The 25,257-nt window shown below is 49.6% G+C and overlaps 1 protein-coding gene across 1 annotated transcript in view; it reads left to right on the forward strand.

Annotated features, from left to right (window-relative positions):
• Positions 1–25,257, forward strand: part of LOC311341103 (uncharacterized protein) — a gene marked incomplete at both ends in the record, with an annotated part of 37,581 nt that overhangs the window by 3,331 nt on the left and 8,993 nt on the right. Inside the window, 3 exons of the mRNA XM_084466007.1 lie at positions 505–1,361; positions 2,805–2,835; positions 15,466–16,223. Of these exons, the coding sequence (XP_084322133.1) occupies positions 505–1,361; positions 2,805–2,835; positions 15,466–16,223 (1,646 nt within the window). The remainder of the gene's footprint in view (positions 1–504; positions 1,362–2,804; positions 2,836–15,465; positions 16,224–25,257) is intronic.

Genomic DNA, 25,257 nt, shown 5'->3' on the forward strand with positions numbered 1-25,257 from the left:
CAACTGCTGCACCAACGACAACAACTGATGCACCAAGGACAACAACTGCTGCACCAAAGTCAACAACTGCTGCAGCAACAACGACAACTGCAGAACCAACCACCACAACTCTTGGACCCACCACAACATCTGCAGGACCCACAACAACTGCTGCACCAACGACAACAACTGCTGCACCAACGACAACTGTTGCACCAACGACGACAACTGCTGAACCAACGACAACAACTGCTGCACCAATGAAAACCACTGCTGCACCAACGACAACAACTGCTGCAGCAACACCGACAACTGCAGGTCCAACCATCACAACTGCTGGACCCACCACAACATCTGCAGGGCCCACAACTACTGCTGCACCAATGACAACAACTGCTGAACCAACGACAACAACTGCTGGACCAACGAAAACAATTGCTGCACCAACGACAACAATTGCTACAGCAACAACAACAACTGCAGAACCGACCACCACAACTCCTGGACCCACCACAACATCTGCAGGACCCACAACAACTGCTGCACCAATGACAACAACTGCTGCACCAATGACGACAACTACTGAACCAACGACAACAACTGCTGCACCAACGACAACAACTGCTGCACCAACAACAACAATTGCTGCACCAACGAAAACAATTGCTGCACCAACGACAACAAATGCTGAACCAACGACAACAACTGCTGCAGCAACACCGACAACTGCAGGTCCAACCATCACAACTGCTGGACCCACCACAACATCTGCAGGGCCCACAACTACTGCTTCACCAACGACAACAACTGCTGCACCGACGACAACAACTGCTACACCAACGACAACAACTGCTTTACCAACGACGACAACTGCTCGACCAACGACAACAGCTGCACCAACGACAACGATTGCTGAAGCAACAACAACAAATGCTGAACCAACCACCACAACTGCTGGACCCACCACAACATTTGCAGTACCCACAACAACTGCTGCACCAACGACAACAACTGCTGCACCATCAACAACTGCTGCACCCACCACAACTACTCCTGAACCAACAACCACAACTACTGCACCAATGACAACAACTGATGCACCAACGACAACAACTGCTGGACCAACAACGACAGCTGCTGCACCAACGACAACAACTGCTGGACCAACGACGACAACTGCTGAACCAACGACAACAACTGCTGGACCAACGAAAACAACTACTACACCAGCGACAACAACTGCTGCACCAACGACAACTGCTGCACCCACCACAACATCTGCAGGACCCACAACAATTGCTGCACCAACGACAACAACTGCTGCACCAACGACAACTGCTGCACCCACCACAACTACTGCAGGACCAACAACCACACATGCTGCACCAATGACAACAACTGCTACACAAACAACAACTGATGCACCAACAATGACAACTTCAGGACCAACAACAACAACTGCTGGACCCAAGACAATAACTGCAGGACGCACAACAAAAACTGCTGCACCAACAACGACAACTGCTGAACCAACGACAACAACTGCTGGACCAACGAAAACAACTACTACACCAGCGACAACAACTGCTGCACCAACGACAACTGCTGTACCCACCACAACATATGCAGGACCCACAACAATTGCTGCACCAACGACAACAACTGCTGCAGCAACACCGACAACTGCAGGTCCAACCATCACAACTGCTGGACCCACCACAACATCTGCAGGGCCCACAACTACTGCTTCACCAACGACAACAACTGCTGAACCAACAACAACAACTGCTGGACCAACGAAAACAATTGCTGCACCAATGACAACGACTGCTGCACCAACGACAACTGCTGAACCCACAACAACTACTGCAGGACCAACAACCACACCTGCTGCACCAATGACAACAACTGCTACACAAACAACAACTGATGCACCAACAATGACAACTTCAGGACCAACAACAACAACTGCAGGACCCAACACAATAACTGCAGGACTCACAACAAAAACTGCTGCACCAACGACGACAACTGCTGAACCAACGACAACAACTGCTGGACCAACGAAAACAACTACTACACCAGCGACAACAACTGCTGCACCAACGACAACTGCTGCACCCACCACAACATCTGCAGGACCCACAACAATTGCTGCACCAACGACAACAACTGCTGCACCACCAACAACAACAAATGCTGCACCAACGACGACAACTGGTCGACCAACGACAACAAGTGCTGCACCAACGACAACAATTGCTACAGCAACAACAACAACTGCAGAACCGACCACCACAACTCCTGGACCCACCACAACATCTGCAGGACCCACAACAACTGCTGCACCAATGACAACAACTGCTGCACCAACGACAACTGCTGCACCAATGACGACAACTGCTGAACCAACGACAACAACTGCTGCACCAACGACAACAACTGCTGCACCAACGACAACAACTGCTGCACCAACAACAACAATTGCTGCACCAACGAAAACAATTGCTGCACCAACGACAACAAATGCTGAACCAATAACAACAACTGCTGCACCAACGACAACAACTGCTGCAGCAACAACAACTTCCGGACCAACGACAACAACTGCTGCACCGACGACAAAAATTGCTGGACTCACTACAACAACTGCTGGACCAACGGAAACTGCTGTACCCACCACAATTGCTACACTAATGACAACAACTGCTACACGAACAACAACAGCTGCACCAAAAACGACAGCTTCAGGACCAACAACGACAATTGCTGGACCCACCACAATAACTGCAGGACCCACAACAACAACTGCTGCACTAACGACAACAACTGCTACACCAACAACGACAACTGCTACACTAACTATAACAAATGTTGCACCAACGACAACAACTGCTGCAGAAACATTGACAACTGCAGAACCGACCACCACAACTCCTGGACCCACCACATCTGCAGGACCCACAACAACTGCTGCACCAACGACAACAACTGCTGCACCAACGACAACTGCTGCACCAATGACAACAACTGCTGAACCAACGACAACAGCTGCTGCACCAATGACAACAACTGCTGCACCAACAACATCAACTGCTGAAGCAACAACGACAACTGCAGGACCAACAACCACAACTGCTGCACCAACGACAACAACTGCTAAACCAACAACAATTGCTAAATCAACAACAACAACTGCTGGACCAAAGAGAACAAATGCTGCAGCAAGAACAACTGCAGGACGAACTACAACTGCTGCACCCACTACAACTACTGAAGGACCAACAACCACAACTGTTTTACCAATGACAACAAATGTTACACCAACGACAACAATTGCTGCACCAACGACAAAAACTGCTGCAGCAACGACAACTGCAGGACCAACCACCACAACTGCTGGATCCACCACAATATCTGCAGGGCCCACAACAACTGCTTCACCAACGACAACAACTAATGCACCAACAACAACAACTGCTGCACCAACAACGACAACTGCTGCACCAACAACAACTGCTGCACCAACAACAACTGCTGCAGCAACAACGGCAACTGCTGCACCAACGACAACAACTGCTGCACCAACAACGACAGTTGCTGCACCGACAATGACAACTGCTGTTCCAACGACAACAATTGCTGCACCAACAACAACAATTGTTGAAACAACGACGACAACTCTTGAACCAACGACAACAACTGCTGGACCAACTCAAACAACTACTACACCAGCGACAACAACTGCTGCACCAACGACAACTGCTGCAACCACCACAACATCTGCAGGACCCACAACAATTGCTGCACCAACGACAACAACTGCTGCACCAACGACAACTGCTGCACCCACCACAACTACTGCACCAATGACAACAACTGCTACACAAACAACAACTGATGCACCAAATATGACAACTTCAGGACCAACAACAACAACTGCTGGACCCAACACAATAACTGCAGGACTCACAACAAAAACTGCTGCACCAACGACAACAACTGCTGCACCAACAACAACTGCCGGACCCACCACAACATTTGCAGTAACCACAACAACTGCAGGACCAATAACCACAACTGCTGCACCAATGACAACAACTGATGCACCAACGACAACTACTGCTGAACCAACAACAACAACTGCTGGACCAACAAAAACAACTGCTGCACCAACGACAACAACTGATGCACCAAGGACAACAACTGCTGCACCAAAGTCAACAACTGCTGCAGCAACAACGATAACTGCAGAACCAACCACCACAACTCTTGGACCCACCACAACATCTGCAGGGCCCACAACTACTGCTGCACCAACGACAACAACTGCTGAACCAACGACAACAACTGCTGGACCAACGAAAACAATTGCTGCACCAACGACAACAACTGCTGCACCACCAACAACAACAACTGCCGCACCAACGACGACAACTGGTCGACCAACGACAACAAATACTGCACCGACGACAACAATTGCTACAGCAACAACAACAACTGCAGAACAGACCACCACAACTCCTGGACCCACCACAACATCTGCAGGACCCACAACAACTGCTGCACCAATGACAACAACTGCTGCACCAACGACAACTGCTCCACCAATGACGACAACTGCTGAACCAACGACAACAACTACTGCACCAATGACAACAACTGATGCACCAACGACAACAACTGCTGGACCCACAACAATTGCTGCACCAACGACAACAACTGGACCCGCCATAACATTTGCAGTAACCACAACAACTGCAGGACCAACAACAACAACTGCTGCACCATCAACAACTGCTGCACCCACCACAACTACTCCTGAACCAACAACCACAACTACTGCACCAATGACAACAACTGATGCACCAACGACAACAACTGCTGGACCAACAACGACAGCTGCTGCACCAACGACAACAACTGCTGCACCAACAACGACAGTTGCCGCACCGACAATGACAACTGCTGTACCAACGACAACAATTGCTGCACCAACGACAACAATTGCTGAACCAACGACGACAACTGCTGAACCAACGACAACAACTGCTGGACCAACGAAAACAACTACTACACCAGCGACAACAACTGCTGCACCAACGACAACTGCTGCACCCACCACAACATCTGCAGGACCCACAACAATTGCTGCACCAACGACAACAACTGCTGCACCAACGACAACTGCTGCACCCACCACAACTACTGCAGGACCAACAACCACACATGCTGCACCAATGACAACAACTGCTACACAAACAACAACTGATGCACCAACAATGACAACTTCAGGACCAACAACAACAACTGCTGGACCCAAGACAATAACTGCAGGACGCACAACAAAAACTGCTGCACCAACAACGACAACTGCTGAACCAACGACAACAACTGCTGGACCAACGAAAACAACTACTACACCAGCGACAACTGCTGCACCAACGACAACTGCTGTACCAAACACAACATCTGCAGGACCCACAACAATTGCTTCACAAACGACAACAACTGCTGCAGCAACACCGACAACTGCAGGTCCAACCATCACAACTGCTGGACCCACCACAACATCTGCAGGGCCCACAACTACTGCTGCACCAACGACAACAACTGCTGAACCAACGACAACAACTGCTGGACCAACGAAAACAATTGCTGCACCAACGACAACAACTGCTGCACCACCAACAACAACAACAACTGCCGCACCAACGACGACAACTGGTCGACCAACGACAACAAATACTGCACCGACGACAACAATTGCTACAGCAACAACAACAACTGCAGAACCGACCACCACAACTCCTGGACCCACCACAACATCTGCAGGACCCACAACAACTGCTGCACCAATGACAACAACTGCTGCACCAACGACAACTGCTCCACCAATGACGACAACTGCTGAACCAACGACAACAACTGCTGCACCAACGACAACAACTGCTGCACCAACAACAACAATTGCTGCACCAACGACGACAACGGCTGAACCAACGACAACAACTGCTGGACCAACGAAAACAACTACTACACCAGCGACAACAACTGCTGCACCCACCACAACATCTGCAGGACCCACAACAATTGCTGCACCAATGACAACAACTGCTGCACCAACGACAACTGCTGCACCCACCACAACAACTGCAGGACCAACAACCACACCTGCTGCACCAATGACAGCAACTGCTACACAAACAACAACTGATGCACCAACAATGACAACTTCAGGACCAACAACAACAACTGCTGGACCCAACACAATAACTGCAGGACTCACAACAAAAACTGCCGCACCAACAACGACAACTGCTGAACCAACGAAAACTACTAATACACCAGCGACAATAACTGCTGCACCAACGACAACTGCTGTACCCACCACAACATCTGCAGGACCCACAACAATTGCTGCACCAACGACAACAACTGGACCCGCCATAACATTTGCAGTAACCACAACAACTGCAGGACCAACAACAACAACTGCTGCACCATCAACAACTGCTGCACCCACCACAACTACTCCTGAACCAACAACAACAACTACTGCACCAATGACAACAACTGATGCACCAACGACAACAACTGCTGGACCAACAACGACAGCTGCTGCACCAACGACAACAACTGCTGCACCAACAACGACAGTTGCCGCACCGACAGTGACAACTGCTGTACCAACGACAACAATTGCTGCACCAACGACAACAATTGCTGAACCAACGACGACAACTGCTGAACCAACGACAACAACTGCTGGACCAACGAAAACAACTACTACACCGGCGACAACAACTGCTGCACCAACGACAACTGCTGCACCCACCACAACATCTGCAGGACCCACAACAATTGCTGCACCAACGACAACAACTGCTGCACCAACGACAACTGCTGCACCCACCACAACTACTGCAGGACCAACAACCACACATGCTGCACCAATGACAACAACTGCTACACAAACAACAACTGATGCACCAACAATGACAACTTTAGGACCAACAACAACAACTGCTGGACCCAAGACAATAACTGCAGGACGCACAACAAAAACTGCTGCACCAACAACGACAACTGCTGAACCAACGACAACAACTGCTGGACCAACGAAAACAACTACTACACCAGCGACAACAACTGCTGCACCAACGACAACTGCTGTACCCACCACAACATCTGCAGGACCCACAACAATTGCTGCACCAACGACAACAACTGCTGCACCAACGACAACTGCTGGACCCACCATAACATTTGCAGTAACCACAACAACTGCAGGACCAACAACCACAACTGCTGCACCAATGACAAAAACTGATGCACCAAGGTCAACCGCTCCACCCACCACAACTATTGCAGGACCAACAACCACAACTGCTGCACCAATGACAACAACTGCTGCACCAACGACAACTGCTGCACCAACCACAACTACTGCAGGACCAACAACCACACCTGCTGCACCAATGACAACAACTGCTACACAAACAACAACTGATGCACCAACAATGACAACTTCAGGACCAACAACAACAACTGCTGGACCCACCACAACATCTGCAGGACCCACAACAATTGCTGCACCAACGACAACAACTGCTGCACCAACGACAACTGCTGCACCAACAACAACAATTGCTGCACCAACGAAAATAATTGCTGCACCAACGACAACAAATTCTGAACCAACAACAACAACTGCTGAACCAACGACAACAACTGCTGCAGCAACAACAACTTCCGGACCAACGACAACAACTGCTGCACCAACGACAACAACTGCTGGACTCACCACAACAACTGCTGGACCAACAAAAACAACTGCTGCACCAACGACAACAACTGCTGCACCAACAACAACAACTGCTGGACCAAAGAGAACAAATGCTGCAGCAAGAACAACTGCAGGACGAACTACAACTCCTGCACCCACTACAACTACTGAAGGACCAACAACCATAACTGTTTTATCAACGACAACAAATGTTGCACCAACGACAACAATTGCTGCACCAACGACAAAAACTGCTGCAGCAACGACAAATGCAGGACCAACCACCACAATTGCTGGATCCACCACAACATCTGCAGGGCCCACAATAACTGCTTCACCAACGACAACAACTGCTGCACCAACAACGACAACTGCTGCACCAACAACAACTGCTGCAGCAACAACGGCAACTGCTGCACCAACGACAACAACTGATGCACCAACAACGACAGTTGCCGCACCGACAATGACAATTGCTGTGCCAACGACAATTGCTGTGCCAACGACAACATTTGCTGCACCAACGACAACTATTGCTGAAACAACGACGACTACGGCTGAACCAACGACAACAACTGCTGGACCAACGAAAACAACTACTACACCAGCGACAACAACTGCTGCACCAACGACAACTGCTGCACCCACCACAACATCTGCAGGACCCACAACAATTGCTGCACCAACGACAACAACTGCTGCACCAACGACAACTGCTGCACCCACAACAACTACTGCAGGACCAACAACCACACCTGCTGCACCAATGACAACAACTGCTACACAAACAACAACTGATGCACCAACAATGACAACTTCAGGACCAACAACAACAACTGCAGGACCCAACACAATAACTGCAGGACTCACAACAAAAACTGCTCCACCAATGATGACAACTGCTGAACCAACGACAACAACTGCTGCACCAACGACAACTGCTGGACCCACCATAACATTTGCAGTAACCACAACAACTGCAGGACCAACAACCACAACTGCTGCACCAACGACAACAACTGCTGAACCAACGACAACAACTGCTGGACCAACAAAAACAACTGCTGCACCAACGACAACAACTGATGCACCAAGGACAAAAACTGCTGCACCAAAGTCAAAAACTGCTGCAGCAACAACGACAACTGCAGAACCAACCACCACAACTCCTGGATCCACCACAACATCTGCAGTACCCACAACAACTGCTGCACCAACGACAACAACTGCTGCACCAACGACAACTGTTGCACCAACGACGACAACTGCTGAACCAACGACAAAAACTGCTGCAGCAACGACAAATGCAGGACCAACCACCACAACTGCTGGATCCACCACAACATCTGCAGGGACCACAATAACTGCTTCACCAACGACAACAACTGCTGCACCAACAACGACAACTGCTGCACCAACAACAACAACTGCTGCACCAACAACGACAACTGCTGCTCCAACAACAACTGCTGCAGCAACAACAGCAACTGCTGCACCAACGACAACAACTGCTGCACCAACAACGACAGTTGCCGCACCGAAAATGACAATTGCTGTGCCAACGACAACAATTGCTGAACCAACGACGACAACTGCTGAACCAACGACAACAACTGCTGGACCAACGAAAACAACTACTACACCAGCGACAACAACTGCTGCACCAACGACAACTGCTGCACCCACCACAACATCTGCAGGACCCACAACAATTGCTGCACCAACGACAACAACTGCTGCACCAACGAAAACAACTACTACACCAGCGACAACAACTGCTGCACCAACGACAACTGCTGCACCCACCACAACATCTGCAGGACCCACAACAATTGCTGCACCAACGACAACAACTGCTGCCCCAACGACAACTGCTGGACCCACCATAACATTTTCAGTAACCACAACAACTGCAGGACCAACAACCACAACTGCTGCACCAACGACAACAACTGCTGAACCAACGACAACAACTGCTGGACCAACAAAAACAACTGCTGCACCAACGACAACAACTGATGCACCAAGGACAAAAACTGCTGCACCAAAGTCAAAAACTGCTGCAGCAACAACGACGACAACTGTTGCACCAACGACAACAACTGCTGCACCAACAACGACAGTTGCCGCACCGAAAATGACAATTGCTGTGCCAACGACAACAATTGCTGAACCAACGACGACAACTGCTGAACCAACGACAACAACTGCTGGACCAACGAAAACAACTACTACACCAGCGACAACAACTGCTGCACCAACGACAACTGCTGCACCCACCACAACATCTGCAGGACCCACAACAATTGCTGCACCAACGACAACAACTGCTGCACCAACGAAAACAACTACTACACCAGCGACAACAACTGCTGCACCAACGACAACTGCTGCACCCACCACAACATCTGCAGGACCCACAACAATTGCTGCACCAACGACAACAACTGCTGCACCAACGACAACTGCTGGACCCACCATAACATTTGCAGTAACCACAACAACTGCAGGACCAACAACCACAACTGCTGCACCAACGACAACAACTGCTGAACCAACGACAACAACTGCTGGACCAACAAAAACAACTGCTGCACCAATGACAACAACTGCTGCACCAACAACAACAATTGCTGCACCAACGAAAACAATTGCTGCACCAACGACAACAAATGCTGAACCAACGACAACAACTGCTGCAGCAACACCGACAACTGCAGGTCCAACCATCACAACTGCTGGACCCACCACAACATCTGCAGGGCCCACAACTACTGCTTCACCAACGACAACAACTGCTGCACCGACGACAACAACTGCTACACCAACGACAACAACTGCTTTACCAACGACGACAACTGCTCGACCAACGACAACAGCTGCACCAACGACAACGATTGCTGAAGCAACAACAACAAATGCTGAACCAACCACCACAACTGCTGGACCCACCACAACATTTGCAGTACCCACAACAACTGCTGCACCAACGACAACAACTGCTGCACCATCAACAACTGCTGCACCCACCACAACTACTCCTGAACCAACAACCACAACTACTGCACCAATGACAACAACTGATGCACCAACGACAACAACTGCTGGACCAACAACGACAGCTGCTGCACCAACGACAACAACTGCTGGACCAACGAAAACAACTACTACACCAGCGACAACAACTGCTGCACCAACGACAACTGCTGTACCCACCACAACATCTGCAGGACCCACAACAATTGCTGCAACAACGACAACAACTGCTGCACCAACGACAACTGCTGGACCCACCATAACATTTGCAGTAACCACAACAACTGCAGGACCAACAACCACAACTGCTGCACCAATGACAAAAACTGATGCACCAAGGTCAACTGCTTCACCCACCACAACTATTGCAGGACCAACAACCACAACTGCTGCACCAATGACAACAACTGATGCACCAACGACAACAACTGCTGAACCAACAACAACAACTGCTGGACAAACAAAAACAACTGCTTCACCAACGACAACAACTGATGCACCAAGGACAACAACTGCTGCACCAAAGTCAACAACTGCTGCGGCAACAACGACAATTGCAGAACCAACCACCACAACTCCTGGACCCACCACAACATCTGCAGGACACAGAGCAACTGCTGCACCAACGACAACAACTGCTGCACCACCAACAACCACAACTGCTGCACCAATGACAACAACTGATGCACCAACGACAACAACTGCTGAACCAACAACAACAACTGCTGGACAAACAAAAACAACTGCTTCACCAACGACAACAACTGATGCACCAAGGACAACAACTGCTGCACCAAAGTCAACAACTGCTGCGGCAACAACGACAATTGCAGAACCAACCACCACAACTCCTGGACCCACCACAACATCTGCAGGACACAGAGCAACTGCTGCACCAACGACAACAACTGCTGCACCACCAACAACAACAACTGCTGCACCAACGACGACAACTGGTCGACCAACGACAACAAATGCTGCACCAACGACAACAATTGCTACAGCAACAACAACAACTGCAGAACCGACCACCACAACTCCTGGACCCACCACAACATCTGCAGGACCCACAACAACTGCTGCACCAATGACAACAACTGCTGCACCAATGACGACAACTACTGAACCAACGACAACAACTGCTGCACCAACGACAACAACTGCTGCACCAACAACAACAATTGCTGCACCAACGAAAACAATTGCTGCACCAACGACAACAAATGCTGAACCAATAACAACAACTGCTGCACCAACGACAACAACTGCTGCAGCAACAACAACTTCCGGACCAACGACAACAACTGCTGCACCAACGACAACAACTGCTGGACTCACTACAACAACTGCTGGACCAACGGAAACTGCTGTACCCACCACAATTGCTGCACTGATGACAACAACTGCTACACGAACAACAACTGCTACACCAACAACGACAACTGCTACACCAACTATAACAAATGTTGCACCAACGACAACAACTGCTGCAGCAACAACGACAACTGCAGAACCGACCACCACAACTCCTGGACCCACCACATCTGCAGGACCCACAACAACTGCTGCACCAACGACAACAACTGCTGCACCAACGACAACTGCTGCACCAATGACAACAACTGCTGCACCAACAACATCAACTGCTGAAGCAACAACGACAACTGCAGGACCAACAACCACAACTGCTGCACCAACGACAACAACTGCTAAACCAACAACAATTGCTAAATCAACAGCAACAACTGCTGGACCAAAGAGAACAAATGCTGCAGCAAGAACAACGGCAGGACGAACTACAACTGCTGCACCCACTACAACTACTGAAGGACCAACAACCACAACTGTTTTACCAATGACAACAAATGTTGCACCAACGACAACAATTGCTGCACCAACGACAAAAACTGCTGCAGCAACGACAAATGCAGGACCAACCACCACAACTGCTGGATCCACCACAATATCTGCAGGGCCCACAACAACTGCTTCACCAACGGCAACAACTAATGCACCAACAACAACAACTGCTGCACCAACAACGACAACTGCTGCACCAACAACAACTGCTGCAGCAACAACGGCAACTGCTACACCAACTATAACAAATGTTGCACCAACGACAACAACTGCTGCAGCAACAACGACAACTGCAGAACCGACCACCACAACTCCTGGACCCACCACATCTGCAGGACCCACAACAACTGCTGCACCAATGACAACAACTGCTGCACCAACGACAACTGCTGCACCAATGACAACAACTGCTGAACCAACGACAACAGCTGCTGCACCAATGACAACAACTGCTGCACCAACAACATCAACTGCTGAAGCAACAACGACAACTGCAGGACCAACAACCACAACTGCTGCACCAACGACAACAACTGCTAAACCAACAACAATTGCTAAATCAACAACAACAACTGCTGGACCAAAGAGAACAAATGCTGCAGCAAGAACAACTGCAGGACGAACTACAACTGCTGCACCCACTACAACTACTGAAGGACCAACAACCACAACTGTTTTACCAATGACAACAAATGTGGCACCAACGACAACAATTGCTGCACCAACGACAAAAACTGCTGCAGCAACGACAAATGCAGGACCAACCACCACAACTGCTGGATCCACCACAATATCTGCAGGGCCCACAACAACTGCTTCACCAACAACAACAACTAATGCACCAACAACAACAACTGCTGCACCAACAACGACAACTGCTGCACCAACAACAACTGCTGCAGCAACAACGGCAACTGCTGCACCAACGACAACAACTGCTGCACCAACAACGACAGTTGCCGCACCGACAATGACAACTGCTGTTCCAACGACAACAATTGCTGCAACAACAACAACAATTGTTGAAACAACGACGACAACTGCTGAACCAACGACAACAACTGCTGGACCAACGAAAACAACTACTACACCAGCGACAACAACTGCTGCACCAACGACAACTGCTGCAACCACCACAACATCTGCAGGACCCACAACAATTGCTGCACCAACGACAACAACTGCTGCACCAACGACAACTGCTGCACCCACCACAACTACTGCACCAATGACAACAACTGCTACACAAACAACAACTGATGCACCAAATATGACAACTTCAGGACCAACAACAACAACTGCTGGACCCAACACAATAACTGCAGGACTCACAACAAAAACTGCTGCACCAACGACAACAACTGCTGCACCAACAACAACTGCTGGACCCACCACAACATTTGCAGTAACCACAACAACTACAGGACCAATAACCACAACTGCTGCACCAATGACAACAACTGATGCACCAACGACAACTACTGCTGAACCAACGACAACAACTGCTGGACCAACAAAAACAACTGCTGCACCAACGACAACAACTGATGCACCAAGGACAACAACTGCTGCACCAAAGTCAACAACTGCTGCAGCAACAACGACAACTGCAGAACCAACCACCACAACTCTTGGACCCACCACAACATCTGCAGGACCCACAACAACTGCTGCACCAACGACAACAACTGCTGCACCAACGACAACTGTTGCACCAACGACGAAGACTGCTGAACCAACGACAACAACTGCTGCACCAACGAAAACAACTGCTGCACCAACGACAACAACTGCTGCAGCAACACCGACAACTGCAGGTCCAACCATCACAACTGCTGGACCCACCACAACATCTGCAGGGCCCACAACTACTGCTGCACCAACGACAACAACTGCTGAACCAACGACAACAACTGCTGGACCAACGAAAACAATTGCTGCACCAACGACAGCAACTGCTGCACCACCAACAACAACAACTGCCGCACCAACGACGACAACTGGTCGACCAACGACAACAAATACTGCACCGACGACAACAATTGCTACAGCAACAACAACAACTGCAGAACCGACCACCACAACTCCTGGACCCACCACAACATCTGCAGGACCCACAACAACTGCTGCACCAATGACAACAACTGATGCACCAACGACAACAACTGCTGGACCAACAACGACAGCTGCTGCACCAACGACAACAACTGCTGCACCAACAATGACAGCTGTACCCACCACAACATCTGCAGGACCCACAACAATTGCTGCACCAACGACAACAACTGGACCCGCCATAACATTTGCAGTAACCACAACAACTGCAGGACCAACAACAACAACTGCTGCACCATCAACAACTGCTGCACCCACCACAACTACTCCTGAACCAACAACCACAACTACTGCACCAATGACAACAACTGATGCACCAACGACAACAACTGCTGGACCAACAACGACAGCTGCTGCACCAACGACAACAACTGCTGCACCAACAACGACAGTTGCCGCACCGACAATGACAACTGCTGTACCAACGACAACAACTGCTGCACCAACAACAACTGCTGGACCCACCACAACATTTGCAGTAACCACAACAACTGCAGGACCAACAACCACAACTGCTGCACCAATGACAACAACTGATGCACCAATGACAACTACTGCTGAACCAACGACAACAACTGCTGGACCAACAAAAACAACTGCTGCACCAACGACAACAACTGATGCACCAAGGACAACAACTGCTGCACCAAAGTCAACAACTGCTGCAGCAACAATGACAACTGCAGAACCAACCACCACAACTCTTGGACCCACCACAACATCTGCAGGACCCACAACAACTGCTGCACCAACGACAACAACTGCTGCACCAACGACAACTGTTGCACCAACGACGACAACTGCTGAACCAACGACAACAACTGCTGCACCAACGAAAACAACTGCTGCACCAACGACAACAACTGCTGCAGCAACACCGACAACTGCAGGTCCAACCATCACAACTGCTGGACCCACCACAACATCTGCAGGGCCCACAACTACTGCTTCACCAACGACAACAACTGCTGCACCGACGACAACAACTGCTACACCAACGACAACAACTGCTTTACCAACGACGACAACTGCTCGACCAACGACAACAGCTGCACCAACGACAACGATTGCTGAAGCAACAACGACAAATGCTGAACCAACCACCACAACTGCTGGACCCACCACAACATTTGCAGTACCCACAACAACTGCTGCACCAACGACAACAACTGCTGCACCATCAACAACTGCTGCACCCACCACAACTACTCCTGAACCAACAACCACAACTACTGCACCAATGACAACAACTGATGCACCAACGACAACAACTGCTGGACCAACAACGACAGCTGCTGCACCAACGACAACAACTGCTGCACCAACAACGACAGTTGCCGCACCGACAATGACAACTGCAGTACCAACGACAACAATTGCTGCACCAACGACAACAATTGCTGAACCAACGACGACAACTGCTGAACCAACGACAACAACTGCTGCACCAACGAAAACAACTGCTGCACCAACGACAACAACTGCTGCAGCAACACCGACAACTGCAGGTCCAACCATCACAACTGCTGGACCCACCACAACATCTGCAGGGCCCACAACTACTGCTGCACCAACGACAACAACTGCTGAACCAACGACAACAACTGCTGGACCAACGAAAACAATTGCTGCACCAACGACAACAACTGCTGCACCACCAACAACAACAACTGCCGCACCAACGACGACAACTGGTCGACCAACGACAACAAATACTGCACCGACGACAACAATTGCTACAGCAACAACAACAACTGCAGAACCGACCACCACAACTCCTGGACCCACCACAACATCTGCAGGACCCACAACAACTGCTGCACCAATGACAACAACTGATGCACCAACGACAACAACTGCTGGACCAACAACGACAGCTGCTGCACCAACGACAACAACTGCTGCACCAACAATGACAGCTGTACCCACCACAACATCTGCAGGACCCACAACAATTGCTGCACCAACGACAACAACTGGACCCGCCATAACATTTGCAGTAACCACAACAACTGCAGGACCAACAACAACAACTGCTGCACCATCAACAACTGCTGCACCCACCACAACTACTCCTGAACCAACAACCACAACTACTGCACCAATGACAACAACTGATGCACCAACGACAACAACTGCTGGACCAACAACGACAGCTGCTGCACCAACGACAACAACTGCTGCACCAACAACGACAGTTGCCGCACCGACAATGACAACTGCTGTACCAACGACAACAATTGCTGCACCAACGACAACAATTGCTGAACCAACGACGACAACTGCTGAACCAACGACAACAACTGCTGGACCAACGAAAACAACTACTACACCAGCGACAACAACTGCTGCACCAACGACAACTGCTGCACCCACCACAACATCTGCAGGACCCACAACAATTGCTGCACCAACGACAACAACTGCTGCACCAACGACAACTGCTGCACCCACCACAACTACTGCAGGACCAACAACCACACATGCTGCACCAATGACAACAACTGCTACACAAACAACAACTGATGCACCAACAATGACAACTTCAGGACCAACAACAACAACTGCTGGACCCAAGACAATAACTGCAGGACGCACAACAAAAACTGCTGCACCAACAACGACAACTGCTGAACCAACGACAACAACTGCTGGACCAACGAAAACAACTACTACACCAGCGACAACAACTGCTGCACCAACGACAACTGCTGTACCCACCACAACATCTGCAGGACCCACAACAATTGCTGCACCAACGACAACAACTGCTGCAGCAACACCGACAACTGCAGGTCCAACCATCACAACTGCTGGACCCACCACAACATCTGCAGGGCCCACAACTACTGCTTCACCAACGACAACAACTGCTGAACCAACAACAACAACTGCTGGACCAACGAAAACAATTGCTGCACCAATGACAACGACTGCTGCACCAACGACAACTGCTGAACCCACAACAACTACTGCAGGACCAACAACCACACCTGCTGCACCAATGACAACAACTGCTACACAAACAACAACTGATGCACCAACAATGACAACTTCAGGACCAATAACAACAACTGCAGGACCCAACACAATAACTGCAGGACTCACAACAAAAACTGCTGCACCAACGACGACAACTGCTGAACCAACGACAACAACTGCTGGACCAACGAAAACAACTACTACACCAGCGACAACAACTGCTGCACCAACGACAACTGCTGCACCCACCACAACATCTGCAGGACCCACAACAATTGCTGCACCAACGACAACAACTGCTGCACCACCAACAACAACAAATGCTGCACCAACGACGACAACTGGTCGACCAACGACAACAAGTGCTGCACCAACGACAACAATTGCTACAGCAACAACAACAACTGCAGAACCGACCACCACAACTCCTGGACCCACCACAACATCTGCAGGACCCACAACAACTGCTGCACCAATGACAACAACTGCTGCACCAACGACAACTGCTGCACCAATGACGACAACTGCTGAACCAACGACAACAACTGCTGCACCAACGACAACAACTGCTGCACCAACGACAACAACTGCTGCACCAACAACAACAATTGCTGCACCAACGAAAACAATTGCTGCACCAACGACAACAAATGCTGAACCAATAACAACAACTGCTGCACCAACGACAACAACTGCTGCAGCAACAACAACTTCCGGACCAACGACAACAACTGCTGCACCGACGACAACAATTGCTGGACTCACTACAACAACTGCTGGACCAACGGAAACTGCTGTACCCACCACAATTGCTACACTAATGACAACAACTGCTACACGAACAACAACAGCTGCACCAAAAACGACAGCTTCAGGACCAACAACGACAATTGCTGGACCCACCACAATAACTGCAGGACCCACAACAACAACTGCTGCACTAACGACAACAACTGCTACACCAACAACGACAACTGCTACACTAACTATAACAAATGTTGCACCAACGACAACAACTGCTGCAGAAACAATGACAACTGCAGAACCGACCACCACAACTCCTGGACCCACCACATCTGCAGGACCCACAACAACTGCTGCACCAACGACAACAACTGCTGCACCAACGACAACTGCTGCACCAATGACAACAACTGCTGAACCAACGACAACAGCTGCTGCACCAATGACAACAACTGCTGCACCAACAACATCAACTGCTGAAGCAACAACGACAACTGCAGGACCAACAACCACAACTGCTGCACCAACGACAACAACTGCTAAACCAACAACAATTGCTAAATCAACAACAACAACTGCTGGACCAAAGAGAACAAATGCTGCAGCAAGAACAACTGCAGGACGAACTACAACTGCTGCACCCACTACAACTACTGAAGGACCAACAACCACAACTGTTTTACCAATGACAACAAATGTTACACCAACGACAACAATTGCTGCACCAACGACAAAAACTGCTGCAGCAACGACAACTGCAGGACCAACCACCACAACTGCTGGATCCACCACAATATCTGCAGGGCCCACAACAACTGCTTCACCAACGACAACAACTAATGCACCAACAACAACAACTGCTGCACCAACAACGACAACTGCTGCACAAACAACAACTGCTGCACCAACAACAACTGCTGCAGCAACAACGGCAACTGCTGCACCAACGACAACAACTGCTGCACCAACAACGACAGTTGCTGCACCGACAATGACAACTGCTGTTCCAACGACAACAATTGCTGCACCAACAACAACAATTGTTGAAACAACGACGACAACTCTTGAACCAACGACAACAACTGCTGGACCAACTCAAACAACTACTACACCAGCGACAACAACTGCTGCACCAACGACAACTGCTGCAACCACCACAACATCTGCAGGACCCACAACAATTGCTGCACCAACGACAACAACTGCTGCACCAACGACAACTGCTGCACCCACCACAACTACTGCACCAATGACAACAACTGCTACACAAACAACAACTGATTCACCAAATATGACAACTTCAGGACCAACAACAACAACTGCTGGACCCAACACAATAACTGCAGGACTCACAACAAAAACTGCTGCACCAACGACAACAACTGCTGCACCAACAACAACTGCCGGACCCACCACAACATTTGCAGTAACCACAACAACTGCAGGACCAATAACCACAACTGCTGCACCAACAACGACAACTGCTGCTCCAACAACAACTGCTGCAGCAACAACAGCAACTGCTGCACCAACGACAACAACTGCTGCACCAACAACGACAGTTGCCGCACCGAAAATGACAATTGCTGTGCCAACGACAACAATTGCTGAACCAACGACGACAACTGCTGAACCAACGACAACAACTGCTGGACCAACGAAAACAACTACTACACCAGCGACAACAACTGCTGCACCAACGACAACTGCTGCACCCACCACAACATCTGCAGGACCCACAACAATTGCTGCACCAACGACAACAACTGCTGCACCAACGACGACAACTGCTGAACCAACGACAACAACTGCTGCACCAACGAAAACAACTGCTGCACCAACGACAACAACTGCTGCAGCAACAACAACAACTGCAGGTCCAACCATCACGACTGCTGGACCCACCACAACATCTGCAGGGCCCACAACTACTGCTGCACCAATGACAACAACTGCTGAACCAACGACAACTGCTGGACCAACGAAAACAACTGCTGCACCAACGACAACAACTGCTGCACCACCAACAACAACAACTGCTGCACCAACGACGACAACTGGTCGACCAATGACAACAATTGCTGCACCAACGACAACAACTGCTGGACCACCAACAACAACTGCTGCATCAAAAAGAACAATTGCAGGACCAACAACAACAACTGCTGAAATAACGCCAACAACTGCTGCACCAACAACAACATTTGCTGCAGCAACAACAACAATTGCAGAACCAACAACAACAACTGTAGGACCCACAGCCACAACAGAAGGACAGACAACTGCAGGACCAATAACAACAAATGCAATACACACAACTACTACAGCAATATCCACAACTGCTACAGTAGGATTCACTACAACTGCAGTACAAAGAACAACTGCAGGCCCAACAACTACAACAGCAAAACCATCAAGAACAGCTGCAGAACCAACAACAACTACTGGACTATTAACTACTACCGTGGGATCCACAACATCAACAACTGCTGCACCGACGACAACAACTGCTACACCAACGACAACAACTGCTTTACCAACGACGACAACTGCTCGACCAACGACAACAGCTGCACCAACGACAACGATTGCTGAAGCAACAACGACAAATGCTGAACCAACCACCACAACTGCTGGACCCACCACAACATTTGCAGTACCCACAACAACTGCTGCACCAACGACAACAACTGCTGCACCATCAACAACTGCTGCACCCACCACAACTACTCCTGAACCAACAACCACAACTACTGCACCAATGACAACAACTGATGCACCAACGACAACAACTGCTGGACCAACAACGACAGCTGCTGCACCAACGACAACAACTGCTGGACCAACGAAAACAACTACTACACCAGCGACAACAACTGCTGCACCAACGACAACTGCTGTACCCACCACAACATCTGCAGGACCCACAACAATTGCTGCACCAACGACAACAACTGCTGCACCAACGACAACTGCTGCACCCACCACAACTACTGCAGGACCAACAACCACACATGCTGCACCAATGACAACAACTGCTACACAAACAACAACTGATGCACCAACAATGACAACTTTAGGACCAACAACAACAACTGCTGGCCCCAAGACAATAACTGCAGGACGCACAACAAAAACTGCTGCACCAACAACGACAACTGCTGAACCAACGACAACAACTGCTGGACCAACGAAAACAAGTACTACACCAGCGACAACAACTGCTGCACCAACGACAACTGCTGTACCCACCACAACATCTGCAGGACCCACAACAATTGCTGCACCAACGACAACAACTGCTGCACCAACGACAACTGCTGGACCCACCATAACATTTGCAGTAACCACAACAACTGCAGGACCAACAACCACAACTGCTGCACCAATGACAAAAACTGATGCACCAAGGTCAACCGCTCCACCCACCACAACTATTGCAGGACCAACAACCACAACTGCTGCACCAATGACAACAACTGCTGCACCAACGACAACTGCTGCACCCACCACAACTACTGCAGGACCAACAACCACACCTGCTGCACCAATGACAACAACTGCTACACAAACAACAACTGATGCACCAACAATGACAACTTCAGGACCAACAACAACAACTGCTGGACCCACCACAACATCTGCAGGACCCACAACAATTGCTGCACCAACGACAACAACTGCTGCACCAACGACAACTGCTGCACCAACAACAACAATTGCTGCACCAACGAAAATAATTGCTGCACCAACGACAACAAATGCTGAACCAACAACAACAACTGCTGAACCAACGACAACAACTGCGGCAGCAACAACAACTTCCGGACCAACGACAACAACTGCTGCACCAACGACAACAACTGCTGGACTCACCACAACAACTGCTGGACCAACAAAAACAACTGCTGCACCAACGACAACAACTGCTGCACCAACAACAACAACTGCTGGACCAAAGAGAACAAATGCTGCAGCAAGAACAACTGCAGGACGAACTACAACTCCTGCACCCACTACAACTACTGAAGGACCAACAACCATAACTGTTTTATCAACGACAACAAATGTTGCACCAACGACAACAATTGCTGCACCAACGACAAAAACTGCTGCAGCAACGACAAATGCAGGACCAACCACCACAATTGCTGGATCCACCACAACATCTGCAGGGCCCACAATAACTGCTTCACCAACGACAACAACTGCTGCACCAACAACGTCAACTGCTGCACCAACAACAACTGCTGCAGCAACAACGGCAACTGCTGCACCAACGACAACAACTGCTGCACCAACAACGACAGTTGCCGCACCGACAATGACAATTGCTGTGCCAACGACAATTGCTGTGCCAACGACAACATTTGCTGCACCAACGACAACTATTGCTGAAACAACGACGACAACGGCTGAACCAACGACAACAACTGCTGGACCAACGAAAACAACTACTACACCAGCGACAACAACTGCTGCACCAACGACAACTGCTGCACCCACCACAACATCTGCAGGACCCACAACAATTGCTGCACCAACGACAACAACTGCTGCACCAACGACAACTGCTGCACCCACCACAACTACTGCAGGACCAACAACCACACATGCTGCACCAATGACAACAACTGCTACACAAACAACAACTGATGCACCAACAATGACAACTTTAGGACCAACAACAACAACTGCTGGACCCAAGACAATAACTGCAGGACGCACAACAAAAACTGCTGCACCAACAACGACAACTGCTGAACCAACGACAACAACTGCTGGACCAACGAAAACAACTACTACACCAGCGACAACAACTGCTGCACCAACGACAACTGCTGTACCCACCACAACATCTGCAGGACCCACAACAATTGCTGCACCAACGACAACAACTGCTGCACCAACGACAACTGCTGGACCCACCATAACATTTGCAGTAACCACAACAACTGCAGGACCAACAACCACAACTGCTGCACCAATGACAAAAACTGATGCACCAAGGTCAACCGCTCCACCCACCACAACTATTGCAGGACCAACAACCACAACTGCTGCACCAATGACAACAACTGCTGCACCAACGACAACTGCTGCACCCACCACAACTACTGCAGGACCAACAACCACACCTGCTGCACCAATGACAACAACTGCTACACAAACAACAACTGATGCACCAACAATGACAACTTCAGGACCAACAACAACAACTGCTGGACCCACCACAACATCTGCAGGACCCACAACAATTGCTGCACCAACGACAACAACTGCTGCACCAACGACAACTGCTGCACCAACAACAACAATTGCTGCACCAACGAAAATAATTGCTGCACCAACGACAACAAATGCTGAACCAACAACAACAACTGCTGAACCAACGACAACAACTGCGGCAGCAACAACAACTTCCGGACCAACGACAACAACTGCTGCACCAACGACAACAACTGCTGGACTCACCACAACAACTGCTGGACCAACAAAAACAACTGCTGCACCAACGACAACAACTGCTGCACCAACAACAACAACTGCTGGACCAAAGAGAACAAATGCTGCAGCAAGAACAACTGCAGGACGAACTACAACTCCTGCACCCACTACAACTACTGAAGGACCAACAACCATAACTGTTTTATCAACGACAACAAATGTTGCACCAACGACAACAATTGCTGCACCAACGACAAAAACTGCTGCAGCAACGACAAATGCAGGACCAACCACCACAATTGCTGGATCCACCACAACATCTGCAGGGCCCACAATAACTGCTTCACCAACGACAACAACTGCTGCACCAACAACGTCAACTGCTGCACCAACAACAACTGCTGCAGCAACAACGGCAACTGCTGCACCAACGACAACAACTGCTGCACCAACAACGACAGTTGCCGCACCGACAATGACAATTGCTGTGCCAACGACAATTGCTGTGCCAACGACAACATTTGCTGCACCAACGACAACTATTGCTGAAACAACGACGACAACGGCTGAACCAACGACAACAACTGCTGGACCAACGAAAACAACTACTACACCAGCGACAACAACTGCTGCACCAACGACAACTGCTGCACCCACCACAACATCTGCAGGACCCACAACAATTGCTGCACCAACGACAACAACTGCTGCACCAACGACAACTGCTGCACCCACAACAACTACTGCAGTAACCACAACAACTGCAGGACCAACGACAACAACTGCTGAACCAACGACAACAACTGCTGGACCAACAAAAACAACTGCTGCACCAACGACAACAACTGATGCACCAAGGACAAAAACTGCTGCACCAAAGTCAAAAACTGCTGCAGCAACAACGACAACTGCAGAACCAACCACCACAACTCCTGGATCCACCACAACATCTGCAGTACCCACAACAACTGCTGCACCAACGACAACAACTGCTGCACCAACGACAACTGTTGCACCAACGACGACAACTGCTGAACCAACGACAAAAACTGCTGCAGCAACGACAAATGCAGGACCAACCACCACAACTGCTGGATCCACCACAACATCTGCAGGGACCACAATAACTGCTTCACCAACGACAACAACTGCTGCACCAACAACGACAACTGCTGCACCAACAACAACAACTGCTGCACCAACAACGACAACTGCTGCTCCAACAACAACTGCTGCAGCAACAACAGCAACTGCTGCACCAACGACAACAACTGCTGCACCAACAACGACAGTTGCCGCACCGA

This window comes from Micromesistius poutassou (assembly GCF_964030765.1).
Source record: "Micromesistius poutassou genome assembly, chromosome: 3".
Lineage (NCBI taxonomy): Eukaryota > Metazoa > Chordata > Actinopteri > Gadiformes > Gadidae > Micromesistius > Micromesistius poutassou.